We start from the raw sequence: 14177 nt of genomic DNA on the forward strand, positions 1-14177 counted from the left end.
ATTTTTGAAAATTACATGTCTCCAGGAAGTGGTAATAGTTGTTCTCAGATGTATTTGTATATTTTAAAGAAATTAAAATAATTAAAGCTATTTTAGGTTTGCTGCTGAACTAGGTGCTTTGGGGGGCTTTTATAAAGGGGATTTGAAGCTACATGCAACACATGGATGTGAATTGCTCACCCCTGATACAGACAATTTCAGCTGCATGCTTTGTGTTAGATACAGCTCCAAGCTAAGTGGAATAATGTGACATGGTAAAAGTAAGGTTAAAGAAGACGACAGTTACCTATCACAGACTTCCTTTGCTGCTCAAATTATATTTTGTCACAGTTCTGCAGGATTTAAGAGGAATTGAATAGTAACTGGTTGTTTGAATTTATTGTAATATGTTTTGTGGTAACTCGTGGCCCAAGTATTTGCTTGTTTATGTCCCAGATATTTAATACTTCGAAAGTTCAGATTTTGACATTTTCATAGTATATCAGAGAGGCAGTTAAATACAAAACTCGGTCATCGTTTCAAAATGCATTTAACTGTTCATTCTGAGTCTCCTTGAGCCAAACCCCAAATTATAGGATATTCATCTTATATCTACAATACTTAATGTGTATATAGACTATTCCTCCTTCTATGCCTTAATACTGTTACAGATATTTATTCTTTTTCTGCATTTTGTGTTCTCTTGATCAGCTTTTTTTATTTTTAAAAAAGAACCTCTTGTTCCATCTCTCTTCACTATCCAAAAATGATTAGAAAGAATTATTGCTATTAGGACATCTTTCTTGGTGAAAAGAGAAAGTTGCCTCATTCATAATTTATACCCTCAATTACTATTAATAAAGAAATATTTCAGCAGGAGATCGCCTGGGAAAATTACACGTAACATTGCATTAACATTCTATTTGAACATTTTCATCACATTTGTTATAGAGTTAATAAGAGGGATATGCTCCCCTGACTTCTTCATGAAATTATGGGCTGCCTATGATAGTTTAATCTTTTAGACTTTATATAATATATTCACTTTGCTAATTGAGCCATCCAAGGAGCAGTTAGGGATGTACTTAAATGGGGAAGACAAAGTAATCAAGGCCGTGACTTCCTGACTAAAGAATTCTCTTCCGGAGATGAGAAGTTGCTTGCATGAATCAAATGCACATATGCTTTGTGTTTCTCTTGATACTTTATATAGTTAGTTCATGTACTGCTCTGTCCAGATATTAGTCTGGGTTTAACCCTTGTTCAAATAAGTTTATCATTTAAGTTCAATACATATGAAGCTCTAGTTCTGTAGTAGTGATAACAGAAAAAAATGGAACACCGAGCTATTTGTGGCTAAAACTGAAGCTGTAAAAATAGATGACATGTTGAAGATAATATAAATATCTAGAGCTACCAGGTGAGCTCAGATTTAGGTTGTGCATCATTTGTTTCTGTGGGCAAGGATGCACACATATTGACTCTGCAGAGACTATTGAAATGCAGCTCCACTGTCATTCACAATTGACCAGGCTAGTAAGGGTTTATGAAAACTGAAATTGAATAATGTCTGGAAAACAGGCTTTGCAATTGTCACTCTGAACACAAGATATCTTTATTATTCTGTCTAGTAGTAATTCAAATTATTTTTCTTCAGCAGTTTCTATTTCTTTTATTTTGCCTGAAAGTATCCAAAGTAAGAATTTTGTTGGAGTTGCATGGATTTTTTTTTTTATTTGATTTATATGCCGCCCTTCTCCGGAGACTCAGGACGGCTTACAATGCGTTAAGCAATAGCCTTCATACTTTTGTATATTTATACAAAGTCAGCTTATTGCCCCCACAAACTGGGTCCTCATTTAACCTACCTTAGAAAGGATGGAAGGCTGAGTCAACCTTGAGCCTGGTAAGATTCGAACCTGCAGAAATTGCAGGCAGCTGTGTTAATATCAGGGTGCATTAAACCACTGTACTACCAAGAATTATTTAACCTTCTTCGTTTCTGTCTGGGATCCTATTCTTCCCAAACTAAGGCTATACAACAGTGGTGGGTTTCAAATTTTTTTTTACTACTGGTTTTGTGGGTGTGGTTTGGTGGGCGTGACAGGGGAAGGATACTGTAAAATCTCAATTCCCACCCCACTACAGGGGAAGGATACTATAAAATCTCCATTCCCTCCCCAATCCAGGGGAAGGTTACTGCAAATCCCCATTTCCTCCTGATCAGCTGGGACTTGGGAGGCAGAGAATAGATGGACATGGGCAGTGGTGGGATTCAGCCAGTTCGACCATTCGGGAGAACTGGTTGTTAACTTTCTGAGCAGTTTGGCAAACTGGTTGTTGGAAGAAATCATTAGGGCAGAGAACTGGTTGTTAAATTACTTGAATCCCACCATGGGGCCGGTCAGAATATTTACTACCGGTTCTCCAAACTACTCAAAAGTTCTGCTACCGGTTCTCCAGAACTGGTCAGAACCTGCTGAAACTCACCTCTGCTATACCAGCAGTGAAATCCGGCCGGATCTATTGGGCTCGCGCAAACCAGTAGCGCCGGTGGCAGGAGACTCCTCCCACCTGCCAGGATGTCATTACGTCCCATTTTTGATCCTCTGTGCATGCACAGAAGAGGCATGCTTGCCCTCCTGCATACTCCCATTCCCGAACCGGTAGCGAACATAAGTGGATTTCACCGCTGGGCTATACTCATTAGTATTGCCTTCTCTGTTTCAACCATTCTATAGTCATTTGTCTAACCAGCTTCCTATTATCAATTCATGCAGCTTTTTGAGACAAAGTAAGACTTTTAAAAATGTCACATTTAAACTTCTTGTCAATATATATTTTTGTTCAGGAATAAGTAATGACTTAGTGAATTTCAAATTCAAATGGGTTGAAATGGACATTAGAAATTAATTAGCTTAACCAAGAAGATGACCAGTTAAGTAGTAATCATAGGCGATTCCTAGTCCATCAACAGAAGTGGTGGATAAAGAATTCTTGCCAAAATATATAAACAGACAAGACAAAGCCATTCTGCTTCTTCCATTCCTATATACCAGCACTTACAGAATGCTGAACAACAGAGTTGGAAGAGACCTTGGAGATAGAGCAGCAATCAAGTTTGCATGTAACCACTTTTGTTCTTGCCAATCAGAAGCAAGAAAGACAAAGCAACTGAATAAAGCGCTTAGTTTGTAAAATGTCATTGGCTGAAATTTGATCAGGATGGAACAGGAGTATAAACAGGAACAGCTTTGTAAACACAACTGCAGCTGGGATAAATTTAGCTAGTTGGGGCTGCAGACTCTGCACTACAGGACACAGTGTCAAGGCATTCTGCAAGGAGAGGAAACTGGATAAACAAACAAAGCTTGTCCCTTCACTTGTTCTCTTGATTGTAACCCAACATTTGTATTGTAACCCAAACAATTGTTCCTGACATTGCAGAGATTAAGTATAAATTTAATGTAATTTTGCTCTTTTTCTTTACAACACTTTTTAAAATGATGATTTGCCATGAATTTATGTCATTTCTAAATTACAGTTACTTTCCATGTCCTTTAGCTAATATCCAGTTGAAGGGAAAATTTGAATGTTCAGGAATTAATAGTCTGCACACCACACTTATATATTGTTTGCATATGGTTCCAAAACTTTCCTTTCTAAGCAAGTACTTAATCCAACATTCACATACATGCACAGAAGCTTTGAAGAAGACAAAGAGATAACTGTGTATGCATCATTTGGTTATATTTTATAGGGAAATTATCTTAAAGATCAATCATTGTTTTCCTGCTGTTATCTAGAAATGATAACGCATATGCTAAGTAATTATTAATGTTTTTTCAAGTAGTTACCTCAAGTAGCATTCTTGTTTTGTAAAAAACTTTGAATCATAGTCTTCATGACACAGCATTTTTGCATTCTTGATTTCTGATTCTGTGGATCACTTGCAACCATTGCAAAAAGAAACTTTAAAAGAAATATGCTTTCCAATCTGTTATATCAATTAATTTCAGCAGGACACTACCGGCCTGTCCTGGAAGGTCATCTGATGTTCATCCCTCATAATCACAGTGATGCCCACATTCACCTTTTCAAGCCATGTATACATATACCTATATATTGGCAGAGAGATTTGCATAACCAGAGCATGCAACCCATGTTTGATATAAAATCCAATGACATGTGACATTTGATAAAGGTCATTTCTCCCCCAAGAATTCATAACTGTGCCCCAGCCAAATAATCCTCAAGGTCATTGGCTTTTCAGTGAAGCTATTGATCCATCCTAAAGTTATAAAAAGCAGAATAGGGATTATTTTACCCATGCAACATAAAGGATTTAAGAAAGAGATTATGGGGTAATTTCTCATTTTTAGGAAAGTTTATCATTAATATGATGGCAGGTGCAGTGGCTGCATAAGAGGAAGTAAGTAGGTGAAAACAAGTCAAATTTGTACCGACCAGATACAGCTGTTCAATAAATAAGGCAAAGTATAGAAATAGAATATGCTGGCAAGGTTTTGAAAATTCTATTGCAAAAAATCAGTTTCTGAGCATACTAGCAATTGTAATAATAAGATTTCTTAGTGCTGATGCATGCTAGATAATTGAGAAAACCGAAGAATTGCCAAAAATAAATCAATATGTGTTTCATTGATTATAGAAAGGCCTTCAGTTAATGTCAATTATGTCAAACTCTGAAATGTCCTTAGAAAAATGAGAATCTCAGAACATCTTACTGTCCTACAAAATCTATACAAAGGTCAGGAAGCCATAGTCCAGATAGAATGTTGTGAACCAGACTGGTTCCAGGTAGATGAGTGACACAAGTGACATACTCTTCAGTTATTTATTCAGTTTATATATTGAATATGTATTAAGGAAAGCTAGATTGGATGCATGTAGGCATGTTTTAAATTAGAATAGAATAGAATGACAGAGTTGGAAGAGACATTGGAGATTTTCTAGTCCAGCCCCCTGCTCAGTCATCATTTCAGACAAATGGTTGTCCGATCTCTTCTTAAAAACTTCCAATGTTGGAACATTCACAACTTCTGGAGGCAAGTTGTTCCACTGATTAATTGTTCTAACTGTCAGGAAATTTCTCCTTAGTTCTAGGTTTCTTCTCTCCTTGATTAGTTTCCATCCATTGCTTCTTGTCCTACACTCAAGTGCTTTGGAGAATAGCTTGACTCCCTCTTCTTTGTGGCAACCCCTGAGATAATGGAACACTGCTATCATGTCACCTCTAGTCATTAGACATACCCAATTCCAACAATTGTTCTTTGGCAAAAGTGCTTGGCATTATTGCCATGCGCTCAAAAGCCTGATTGAGCTTATTATCAGGGGATGTCTTGTTTTGGGGAAAACAGGGTACTATTGAGCCAGGTACCACCTATGCTATTGGTTTTTCTTGCCTAAATGTAGAACCTTATTTTTTTCACCATTGAATTCCATTTTGTTAGATAGTGCCCAATGTTCAAGTCTGTCAAGAACCTTCTGTATCTTAAGCCTATCTTCTGGAGTGTTGGCTATTTCTGCCAGCTTGGGGTGGTCTGCAAATTTGATGAGTTCCCCATACATCCCCTTTAGTGAAAGAAACATTAGTAGGCTGTACTATGCAAGTGACTCTATTCTGACAGCTGAAAATGTAAATGTAAATCTGCAAGTTCTGGTAATGGAAATTAAGGAGCACAGTGAAAAAAAATATTAAATATAAAGAAGACCAAACTTATGATCACAAGTATGGCAACCAGGCTTAGAATTGGCAGTGATGATACTGAAGTTGTGAATAGCCTTTGCCTTTTAAGGATCAACTATCAACAATAAAAAACAGCTGTCACAAAATACTTAGTAGACCAGGGCTGTCAAACTTGCGGCCCACGGGTCGGATGTGTCATGTGCTGGTCATGCCCACGCCCGGTTTAGTGAAGGGGGAAACGTTGTGATACGTCATGTGATGCCACTGTGACGACGTGAGTTTGGCACTCCTGTAGTAGACTAATACTTGGTAAAATAGCAATGAAGGACTTGGAAAAAGTATTCAGATTCCATTATGTCTCTACCTACAAAAATCAGAATCGTGCAAACAATGGTGTGATTCTCTATGAAGTAAAAATTGGATGTTAGAGAAACAAGAGTATTACAGCTTTTGAGCTTCAGTGTTGGAGACAACTTCTAACAATATTATAGTTAGCCCGGAAATCAAACTAACTGATCATGAAATAAATCAATGCAACCCAATTCTATCGATGTGGTCACTAAGACTCCACACTAGCTTGATGATTCATCATCATCACGGTTTATGAAACAATACAATGCCAAAGGGAATTGCAGAATCAAATTCATTGAAACATATATTCTACAGTAAAAATACTGGGAGGGGGAAAGGGTATGAAGTAGTGTCTAATATCTTGTCTCCAACTGTAGTCCAGTGATTACATGAAATACTGCCATCATTGGAATGCCATCAGTAAGAATCAAGTGAGATAAGTAGACCGTTTACTGTTCAGAGTATTATAGAGAGAGATTTAGTTTAATAAATCCTTAATATCCCAAGGAGGTTCAGTGTTCTTTTAAGTGAACTGATCAATAATGTTCTGTCACATCATTGTTGACTTTCTCCATGATGATCTGTCTTTAACTTGATCCTTCAGGTTTCTAATGGTGTATTAATTGCCACTGTAACAAAGTCTATCCCCCTTCCTGCTGATTGTCCTCTTTACTTCTGTTGAGAAACAATTCATATATTAATTTATAGTAATATAGAAACAGTGTACCAAACTTGCTACCTTCTATACCTAATGCCTATACAGTGAGAAACTGTCACCATTCTCTGTACTGAGGATCAGGAATTCTACAATTTGATTACTAACAGAACTGATCTGTTGGAGGATGCTTTTAATTCAGAATAAGCAGACAGAGCTTATAAACATCTTTTTAGGGCTATGTGGTCTGAATCAAACAACACCTTTGGAAGTAATTCAGACATACCAGTTGGATTCTTATGTTAGGACAAGGTTTAGGTATATAGCAAAATAATCTGGTTATTTTAGATTACGCCTATATGACTCCTATTATAAGTCATGCTATTTGAATAATCCTCAGTCCTGACCTTGACTTGTTTTTCTTCACACAGTAATGTAGTAGCTTTGTGTGACAAATTCATATTTGCAAAACCTGATGCAAGCAGGACTGCAATTGAAATTGCAGACTTGCAATTCATTAAGAGCACCTCACTGAAGCCCAAACTACACTGAACTAAGCTCATTTCTACTGAGGTGTTTCTTCCAAACAGAAAAGACCGTAGCGGATAGAGTCCCTTCATTGCTGTCTAAACTGCTGTGAGTTATGGTTTTCTCCAGCCTTTAATTATACAGTCAGCCCCAATTGCCTCTTCCTAACAAGGCTGACAGGCCAATCTCTCAAGAGCCCTTAATGTGTTATCATCTCTTGCTGGGTGACCTCATATTTCTAACTGCTCCAAGCAGCAAGGGAGGGAGGGAGGAAGGAAAAGTGTCATCGTCTCTTTTCCCATCTCCTGTAAGCCCACATCCCCAAGCTCATCTGTTCAGGCAAAGATCAGCCCATCCATCACTTCCCCGTTTGGGCTATTAGATGATTAAAGGCATTTTTTATAATATTTGGATGAGTTTTCAAAGCTTCTTGAAAGTGTCTGATTAATACTCATTTAACCTCTTCCTGATCAGGATGTAGATCAGCAGGTTAGAAAGTTATGCATGGACAAAGACTGCAAGACGTATCTACTTTTTGAAGGATCTTGTTCCATTGGTTCATACGCAGCATTTTGACAAGGTGTGATTCATGTTCCTGGGACACCTGCAGGAAACAGTTCTTCCTAGTGGTTTGTGAGGTTTTAACGGTTCTGGGGGAACAGGAAATGGGACCTTGGTTTGTTATGCAACAGGCTGTGCACATGTATAGTAGTATAGTGTCTGGAAATGATTCCTAAGTTGCTCTTAACAGCAGTGGGACTGTATGGATAACAATTCTGTGACCTAGCAAGAATATCAGCCATTGATGGGTGCATCGTGGAATGTTGGCATATCACGTTCATCTGTATGTTTGTCTATATTGTACTACTAGATCAATCTGTAGAAGAACAATATCAGACCCTCATTAACCTTTGTCTCTTTCAGTTGTATAAACCTAGCAAACTGTATCTTGTATAGGCAGGTTTTGGCCATTGTTCAGCACCTGAATCATACAGTATCTCTTTCGGGTTTGATTTGTTTTGCTTGGTTTAGTCTGAATTACTATAAACCATTCATTTCCTCAATTAAAGTATCCTAATAGCACTTGCAACCAATACATTATTTCTAAAGGCAAAGCTGGTAAATTAGGCCAGCTCAGATTTTTTGTATGTTAACTAATGAATTAATGAATTATGGATATTTACATACTGCCCACCTCCTAAGATTCTAGGCGGTTTATAGTAATAAATGCCAAAAAGATAAATCAGCCACAGTCCAAAAACAAAGAAATTAATTGGGTTAAGAAAACAAATTCTTCTCAAGCCAAAACAACAACAAACTTCACATAAAAATGGCAGCCCAGAGTCAAACCCTCCCCCCAAATCTCAGAAAACAATGTTAACAAATCATGACTCTCATATTCATGTTTAAACAAAACAGCCTTAATAGTCATACAGAAGTTCAATGCTGGAATAATTTACTTTGAATATTGCTTCAAATGTATTGAGAATTGTTTTTACAATTATAGAGGACCTGAGAATATTTAAAATATTCCATTCTGATTTATTTCTAACTAATGTTCTTGACAATTAATGTAATTTTTGCAAGTTAAATAATGAAATATTTTACTTCCAGGGCCCAGTTTCTACACTGGATAAAGTTTTCAAGAGATTAGCTGTACATTAATCAATACTTTTTGTTTTTATTTATGTAGGATAAGATGAAGTGGTTTAAGTAGAATATTCAGATTTACATTACTTTTTAAAGTTAAGGGCATATAGCTAGTGTATCAAACATGCCAAATTATTGTCTCTTTCTTCCCTTATATTGTTTAAGGAAACAGTACCATTTTGCAACTGAAGAAGCAATGGGGAAAGTTAGTATTAATCTTACAAAACATAGATATTTAATGTAACCTTGAAGGATGTAAAAATTTCAATTAAAACATAAATGTATTAATTTGATTGATCAGGAGAATTCTGTTGAATGATATGTTAGAAGCTGAAAGACAGGAAGATTAGAGAGGGGATGGTAAAAGCATGAAAATAGGCAAAAAAGACTAATTGTCCTGGTCTGCTAGAACTTCCGAAGTTTCTATTTGATTTGTAGACTGTTTATAAAATGTTCTTTGCAATGAGCAAGCTAGGATTCTCATCAGGTCAAGTTTTATACTGAATTTCAAGCATGAGTTATGTGTGAACAAACAACGTTCATTAAGGCACTTTGCCAGAGATACTTCAGTAATTAAAAATCTCTGAGAAACAAAATATGAACTGAATTCAAATCGGTTTGTAAAACTGTAAACATGTCTGATCTTGTAAGAGGGTGAGTAGCTGATTAATAGCTGTTGCTCTGGAAAGGAATAGAGCCATGTTGATATAGTGATTAAAGCAGTGGTTCTCAACCATTTTTTCACCCCGGACCCCCTTTTATGCCCACAGATCATGGCCATGGACCACCAAGACTTAACCCAAGGTTTAAATCATAACATTTCTCCAAGCCTTCGCTGACCCCCTGTAATGACATCACAGCTCCCCCCCAAGGGATCTGTGAACCACAGGTTGAGAACCACATTGGATTTGGACACGGAAAGATCCAGATTCAGATCTACCTTTAACCCTGTTAAAGCCAGTCATTTGCAGACTGACCCATCCTATCTTGTGGAAGAAAATGGGAGGAGGATGTAGATAATCTTCCTTGGACTCCTGACAGAAGAAGATATATAAAGCAAATAAATAAATATAGTCTCAAGCTTGCCTACATATGAAAATGTGATGCCCGTTCAGTGAGGTGGTTTAATAGCATTTAGCTTTCTTTAAATTGATTCTACAGTAAAACATTACAGTGCTTTGGGAATAACATAGAAAAGTTACACTGATGTGTGCAAAGGTGTGAAAGTAACACCTGTCTACATCTCCAAATAAAACAATCTTCTGTGGGATTGTGGGGCCAGCAGCTTTAAAGAGTTGTATATAGATGCTGTATTTATGCTTCTGCATATTTTTGAAATACTGTGCAGCATTATTCTACAGTTCAACATATAAGACTTGTACATTATTTCTACATTCCTCTTTCCTAATCTCATTATATCGTATGAGGTTCCTTGTGAGAAAATATTAGGTATCAGGATCCATTAAAAAGCACTGTTTACAGCAGTTCTTTTTGTGTGTTCTTTATAAGACTAAAGCTGCAGCTTTTGATATCTAATCCCATGATAGTAACTAAATTTGGAAAATCTCTACTGTTAAATGTCACTTGCTCAGCTATAGTAGTCAGTTGATTGATTGTCTTTCTTCTGATGGTGATTGTCATATCTCATAATCTCAATTTCTTGTCAATTGATTGCCAGATAGAAGCGACAGCCAAGGAGGGCCACCAGTGTCCGTGGGGGCCAGCCAGCGCATGGCGTTAACTTTCCCCCTCTGTAAGTGTTTATTTATTTTTATTACTGTTGGGGATATTTTGGAAAAACAGTAGAAGCATCATCAATTTGCGTAGATGATATTAGGGCAATAATAAAAAATATAGTTAAGGCATAAAAAGATACTAGCAATATATTTAAAGTATTACTACTAACCTGTACTATAGCATTTGATTGAAAATTGCTGGGAACAAATCTGTCATTGTTTTATCAAGGGCAGTTAATACTGTATATCCTTAGTTTAAGGAAAAAGTTTCATTCTAAGCAGAAGTGGGTAGTTGCTAAAAGTTATGGATGAAAATCAGTTAAAAATTGTCCTTAGAATACTAGATGAGAAATGAAAATGAAAGTCATTTTCGTTGGGTCGGACAAATGTTTCATTCTGGATCTTTCAGTAATCATTAATAAATGTCAGTAAGATTATGTACCTGCTCTGCAAAAGTTGTAGCTCATATCTCTAATGTCATGTTTCCGAGTAATGGGCCCAATCAATCCAGGACTCCGAGGCTGTGGTTTTTCTCAAAGATCCATTTTATTGGGTACATCATATTGGCACATTTGAATGTATTTTGGTATTTTGGTATCTTTTTGTTGTCCTTTTTCATTGCTAGCCATCAAAATTGTCTTCACGCCAGATGCCATGTCTTGAGGAATCCAAAGTGACTGGCTTGCTTGGAGTCGGTAGTCGGAGCCTTGACATTAAGCCACATTTGAACATGCCTATATTATATACTCAATAAAATGGATTTTTGAGAAAAACCACAACCTCAGAGTCCTGGATTGATTGGACCCATTACTTGGAACCATGACATCTAAATTATGAACACCTCTATTAGCATTGTGTGGTATAGAATAAGAATTTTACTGTAATACCTGGCTTGTTGAAAAATATTTCTAAATTTTAGGGGGAAAAGGATACTTTATATAGGAATTACTAGCATAGCATAGAAAAGCCCCTCCTCTTTTTTTCCTGTTCCATATTTCTTTGCTTCTACTGCAAATTAACCTTTGTTGTTATTGTTGTATTTCCATTGTTCAGATATTCTAAATGACTCATGAGCTATAATCAGTTCAAATAATATATATTGGCCCTATTCATATGATATGATTAATTATATCATGAATTTATTTATATTTCATATTTCTAAACCATCCTTCTTCCTCAAAGAGAGGCTATACAATATAATATAATTGATAAGTAAAGTGTCATTAAAAATTAACATTAACATTAAAGTTTGGTATGTATGTAGCATCCCTGTGTGTGTGTTGGGGGTGGTGTTGGTTCATACAAGCTATCTAACCCAAGTTGATAACTTACTTAAATAACTGAAAGACTGCTAGATTTTTCCTCAAATAGACAAACTGTACTTGGGGCTCAACTCAATTGTTAATTTAGTCAATTAATTCCCCTCTGTTATGAGCCTACGTCTGGGCAGTTAGATGATTCTTTTCCTGTGAAAAGGGGATCTCTCCAGGAACTCCCACCTCTGTCTCAGTTTTCACCACCCTCAGATCACAGAGGTGATGAAAAAAGGACAGAAAGAAATAACTGTGGTTAAATACATGAGTCTGTCAGTGGCAGTGACAATTGTGGTCACACACTAGAGAATTTTTTTAGGTCCATGGGGAGATTTAAAAAAAAAAAAAGCCAGTGCAGATTTTTAAAATTACAGATGTATGGTGTGTTTTTTTAAAAGCAGGGCCTGTGGACAGAGTGACAATCTTCCAGCCTCTTTTGTGGCAACTGGAAGGAATTTTTTTAAAAAGTTTTGTATAACAGAAACAGCTATCCTAGTCTATTTCAATGTATGTCTGCTGACTAGGGGAAGAAATAACTGGATGTTGTATATTACCAAAACACAGTTAAATTCTATTACTATGATCCTTTGAAATGCATAATTTTCTTTTTGACCATCTGGAATTTTCTCAGCATTTCCTTGATAGTTAAAAATACAATCTGAAATTGTGAGTAAAAGCCTTATGTTTTTCACTGATACTCAATTTAAAATACTATCCACTCGTCTTGGATGTTATAAAATTTACTGTCACATCTACCAGTTGGAATCCTGCTTGTGTTGCCTCTGCTTCCAGTTACTTCAGTCTTTTGACTTTCTTCCTTGGTAATGGCTAAGATACCCTAATAGGTTTTGTACACCTTGAGACTGCCCTTGGATGTGGTTGAAATAAGACAAAGTAGTACTATAATACTCTGCATTGATGACTTAAGGCTGTCTTGGGCTGAATCCACAGAATTGGCATACTGTCACCCCGATGGAGCTGGTAAGAAACCAACATGCATCCAAAGTGCACCCACAGTACACTCAAAGCTAGAGTTCTCTTTACTGCTGACTCATATATGAACAATAAGAGATGTGATTGGCAGTTTGATTTGGAGTTTGGCTAATAATATTAGCCACTTCATACAAGGCCATCATCAATTGGCATGCTATACTTTTAGATGTGCTGTTGATGACAAGTAGGCAAACCCTCACCTTTCAAAGTATCCCTAACCACTTCAAAAATAACTTAAAAAGGAGAACGAGCCCATTGTCAGATAAAACAAGAATGGATGGTGTGTGCAATGGTCAGAGACTGAAAAGAAGGGGAGATTCAGGACCCCAGTGACAGAGCCACTAGGCACTTTGTTATAGCAAATGGCCTCCCCTCTTCTCATCAATGCACCCTACATTGTTTGCATGGAGAAACTCAAGCAATAATATAATGGAAAACACCATTTGAGTAGCTAAGTGCCTAAACATGGCCTCTGGCCGAAACTTGCTCAGGGGAGTGTTGTTAGGGCATTCTCATGCTAGAGAAAGATGTGTGGATGTGTCTTTATATATGGCTAGAAACAAGATGAAAAGGGTGCCATAGGGACATAGCAGAATGAAGATGCTGGGGGAGCATCATTTTTGTACTGTAATTAGGCCAGTCAAAGGCCTTTAATGCATATAATATTTTGGGCAATTGTATAGACAACTTTGAAATCTAGTAATATACAAATATAGTAGAAATTGGGTACGCTTCCTGTTTAGTTTGGAATAATGGACTACATACTAACCAATGAGGTGAAATGATTGGATGAGTAGTTGTGATTGATTGCTCCATCACCTATTCCCGTGGCAGGTTTTAATATGTGTGTCCCATTCTTCTCTATCTCCCCACCACCATCACTTTACTGACAAGCATATAGAGGAAGAAAGTAGATGACCTTCGGCATGTTTATTGACACTCCCAGAGTTCATACTGCAATTCTACAATCTTTTCCTGAGATTATTAAAAATTAATTGATCGCTTTTATATCTCTCTATGGTGCCCGACACTGCCATGAGAGGGGCCAAGAGGAGGAGGGTGTGTGCAGGCGGAGCAAACACGCTGATAAATGTTAATTACTCTTTTATGGCCCTTGTCAAATTCCAAAGCAAGTCATAAATTCATTAAACTCTAACGGATTAAGCACATGCAGCTTATTTAACCACCATAAACAAGATCATTTGGATGTTGGTTTTCCCTTTTTTATTGCTTCAGCAGCAAAAAAAAAGGAGAAAAAGTAGACT

The 14177-nt window shown here is 36.9% G+C and overlaps 1 protein-coding gene across 4 annotated transcripts in view; it reads left to right on the plus strand.

Annotated features, from left to right (window-relative positions):
• RNF220 (ring finger protein 220) overlaps positions 1 to 14177 on the plus strand; it is a 382422-nt gene that overhangs the window by 132832 nt on the left and 235413 nt on the right. For 2 of the 4 annotated variants that reach the window (XM_034414914.2, XM_034414912.3), the window contains one exon: positions 10549 to 10623. The exons of the other annotated variants lie outside the window; for them this stretch is intronic. In XM_034414914.2, coding sequence (XP_034270805.1) covers positions 10549 to 10623 — 75 coding nt within the window. The remainder of the gene's footprint in view (positions 1 to 10548; positions 10624 to 14177) is intronic. 4 annotated transcript variants of the gene reach the window in all.

The sequence above is a fragment of the Pantherophis guttatus genome, chromosome 3, assembly GCF_059756535.1.
Source record: "Pantherophis guttatus breed Tessera chromosome 3, ASM5975653v1, whole genome shotgun sequence".
Taxonomy (NCBI): Eukaryota; Metazoa; Chordata; class Lepidosauria; order Squamata; family Colubridae; genus Pantherophis; species Pantherophis guttatus.